The following is a 3,475-nucleotide window of genomic DNA, read 5'->3' as shown; positions in this document are numbered from 1 at the left end:
CCTCCCCACTCTGCTCCTCCTCTCCTCCCCACTGCAGAAGGAAGCCCAGAATCATGACCTGGAGAGTGAGTTCTGGGTGACCATGGCAACAAGGACATGGTCAAGGTGGTGAGTTCTGGGTGACCATGGCAACAAGGACATGGTCAAGGTGGTGAGTTCTGGGTGACCATGACAACAAGGACATCCATTTACCTGGTAGTACACACTGAGTGGACAAAACATTAGGAACACCATGACCCAGACTGACCAGGTGAATTCAGGTGAAATCTCTGATCCTTTACTGACGACAGTTAGAGTTAAATCCACAACTTTTTTATTGATTTTATTTAACATTTTATTTCACAAGGCAAGTCAGTTTTCAGAACAAATTCTTATTTACAATGACGGCCCTTCGATCAGTGTAGATGAAGGGGGAGGAGACATGTAGATGAAGGGGGAGGAGACATGGAGATGAAGGGGGAGGAGACATGTAGATGAAGGGGGAGGAGACATGTAGATGAAGGGGGAGGAGACATGTAGATGAAGGGGAGGGGACATGTAGATGCAGGGGAGGAGACATGTAGATGAATGGGGATGAGACATGTAGATGAAGGGGGAGGAGACATGTAGATGAAGGGGGAGGAGACATGTAGATGAAGGGGGAGGAGACGGGTTGAAGAAGGATGTTTCAGCCTTAAGACATGGATGGTGTGTGTGTCTCTTCTCATCCCTCTCATCTCTCCTCCCTCCCTTCCTCTCTCCCTCTATCCATCCATCCTTCTCCTCCCTCTCTTCTCCTCCCTCTCATCTCTCCTCCCTCTATCCATCCATCTCTCTCCTCCCTCCCTCCGTCAAGTCGCCTTGCCGATGATGAGGATACTCATGAGGAAGACCATGATGAAGAAGATCCACATGAAGAACCGGTCCATCACCTTGGCAACCTTCTTCCACTCCGCCCCTTTAGCACACGTTGCCCGTTGCTCCCGGAAACAGTTGGCGATGTACTGAATGTTATACACCACCTAGAGGAGAGGGAGGGAGGGAGGGAGGGAGGGAGGGAGGGAGGAGGGAGGAGGAGATGAGAAACAGTTGGCGATGTACTGAATGTTATACACCACCTAGAAGAGGGGGGGAGGAGGGGAGGGAGGAGAGGGAGGAAGGAGATGAGAAACAGTTGGCGATGTACTGAATGTTATACACCACCTAGAAGAGAGGGGGGAGGAGAGGAGGGAGGAGGGGGAGGGAGGGGAGGAGTGAGATAGGGAGGGAGGGGGAGGATGGAGGGCGTTCGGGAGGGAGGGAGATTTGGGAGAGAGAGGGGGAGGAGGGGAGGGAGTGGATGGAGAGGAAAGAGAGGGAGAGGAAGGAGAGAGGGGGAGGGAGGAGGAAGGAGAGGGGTTCAGGAGAGGAAGGAGAGAGGGTTCAGGAGAGGAAGGAGAGAGGGGAGGGAGAGGAATGAGAGAGGGAGGGAGGAGGGAAAGGAGGAGAGGGGAGGGAGAGGAAGGAGATCCATCCATCCCCTTCTCCTCCCTCTCTTCTCCTCCCTCTCAGAGAGGGAGAGGAAGGAAGGAGAGAGGGTTCAGGACAGGAAGGAGAGAGGGAGGGAGAGGAATGAGAGATGGAGGGAGAGGAATGAGAGAGGGAGGGAGAGGGAAGGAGAAGGAGGGAGGGAGGGAGAGGAAGGAGAGAGGGAGGGAGGGAGGGAGGGAGGGAGGGAGGGAGGGAGGGAGGAGAGAGAGAGAGAGAGAGAGAGGAGAGGGAGGGAGGGAGGGAGGGAGGGAGGGAGGGAGGGAGGGAGGGAGGGAGGGAGGGAGGGGAGATGAGAAACAGTTGGCGATGTACTGAATGTTATACACCACCTAGAAGAGGGAGGGGGGAGGAGGGGAGGAGGAGAGGGAGGAAGGAGAGATGAGAAACAGTTGGCGATGTACTGAATGTTATACACCACCTAGAAGAGAGGGAGGGAGGAGAGGGAGGGAGGAGGGGGAGGGAGGGGGAGGAGTGAGATAGGGAGGGAGGGGGAGGGATGGAGGGGCGTTCGGGAGGGAGGGAGATTTGGGAGAGAGAGAGGGGAGGAGGGGAGGGAGTGGATGGAGAGGAAAGAGAGGGAGAGGAAGGAGAGAGGGAGGGAGAGGAAGGAGATGGGGTTCAGGAGAGAGGGAGAGGAAGGAGAGAGAGAGGGAGAGGAAGGAGAGAGGGTTCAGGAGAGGAAGGAGAGAGGGAGGGAGAGGAATGAGAGAGGGAGGGAGAGGAATGAGAGATGGAGGGAGAGGAATGAGAGGGGAGGGAGAGGGAAGGAGAGGAGGGAGGGAGGGAGAGGAAGGAGGAGAGGGAGGGAGGGAGGGAAGGAAGGAGGGAGGGAGGGAGAGGAAGGAGAGAGGGAGGGAGGGAGAGGAAGAGAGAGGAGGGAGGGAGATGAGAGAGGGAGGGAGGGAGAGGAATGAGAGAGGGAGGGAGAGGAATGGAGAGAGGGAGGGAGAGGAAGGAGAGAGGGGGGAGGGAGAGAAGAAGAGAGGGAGGGAGAGGAAGGAGAGAAAGAGAGAGAGGAGGCACAGCTCGATAAATCCTGATGTGTGTGATGCAGTGGGCATTAGTCACCTGTTTGTGGTGTGGGCAGGGGCAGGAGCAGGCTGGGGCCGAGGCTGGGTTGAGGTGCTTCTCCTAAGGGTAAGGCAGCGGCTCATTCAGCCCACCATTCTGGAGGTTCCCTGGAGGGGGTGCCTGATAGTCCAGCTCCTCTCTCCCGATGTGGTGGTAATGTCTCAGGGGCTCCCTCTTCTCCTCGCCCCCTTCCCCCTTGGAGGTCTGGCTCTGGTTGCTGTGATGGTTCTGGTTACTACGGTTACTGTAATGATCGTCGCGGTGACCGCCGTTAGCGTAGCGACTGTTGTCGAGGTGATTTTGATGGGTGCTGTGGTGGTTTTGGAGGTGCCCGTTGCCGTACTGGTACGGAGCGAGGCGATGGCAGTCGTCTTGGTAACAGCCGTCATGGTAGAGGTCGTCGTGGTAATGGTTCCGTGCCAGGGCGGAGTTGCCCGACATTGGTTCCTCACTGTAGAGAGGTGTTCTCTCACTCTCTGGTGTAGTGCAGTTCTCCCCACCTCGTACACAAACAGGATCTTAGACATGTAGTCAATGATGAGTACCTGGGAACACACACACACACACACACACACACACACACACACACACACACACACACACACACACACACACACACACACACACACACACACACACACACAGTGTCACAGAGATAGAGACATACAGTAAACACACACACACACACACACACACACACACACACACACACACACACACACACACACACACACACTGTCACAGAGATAGAGACATACAGTAAACACACACACACACACACACACACACACACAGTGTCACAGAGATAGAGACATACAGTAAACACACACACACACACACACACACACACACACACACACACACACACACACACACACACACACACACACACACA

At 55.3% G+C, this 3,475-nt stretch overlaps 1 protein-coding gene across 5 annotated transcripts; it reads right to left on the bottom strand.

Annotated features, from left to right (window-relative positions):
- Window positions 1–552: 552 nt before the first annotated feature.
- On the bottom strand, window positions 553–3,070 carry LOC127924482 (neuronal acetylcholine receptor subunit alpha-9-I-like). Of its 5 annotated transcripts, none has more exons than XM_052509194.1 (2): window positions 2,578–3,070; window positions 553–1,001 (listed from the first exon to the last, which is right to left on the bottom strand). In XM_052509194.1, exon 1 carries the CDS (start codon window positions 3,019–3,021, stop codon window positions 2,641–2,643), a length of 381 nt encoding a protein of 126 aa, XP_052365154.1. In that variant the 5' UTR covers window positions 3,022–3,070; the 3' UTR covers window positions 553–1,001; window positions 2,578–2,640. The 5 variants fall into 5 exon arrangements, with proteins under 5 accessions (XP_052365154.1, XP_052365158.1, XP_052365157.1 ...); XM_052509198.1 differs by lacking the exon at window positions 553–1,001 and adding an exon at window positions 1,062–1,097; XM_052509197.1 differs by lacking the exon at window positions 553–1,001 and adding an exon at window positions 1,147–1,182.
- Window positions 3,071–3,475: the final 405 nt, after the last annotated feature.

This window comes from Oncorhynchus keta, unplaced genomic scaffold (assembly GCF_023373465.1).
Source record: "Oncorhynchus keta strain PuntledgeMale-10-30-2019 unplaced genomic scaffold, Oket_V2 Un_contig_4097_pilon_pilon, whole genome shotgun sequence".
Taxonomy (NCBI): domain Eukaryota; kingdom Metazoa; phylum Chordata; class Actinopteri; order Salmoniformes; family Salmonidae; genus Oncorhynchus; species Oncorhynchus keta.
This window is presented reverse-complemented; position numbering and strand designations above follow the sequence as displayed.

What these genes read in the sequence shown, in the direction of transcription:
- LOC127924482 (XM_052509194.1), bottom strand. Translation starts at nt 3,021, where the DNA reads ATGTCGGGCAACTCCGCCCTGGCACGGAACCATTACCACGACGACCTC.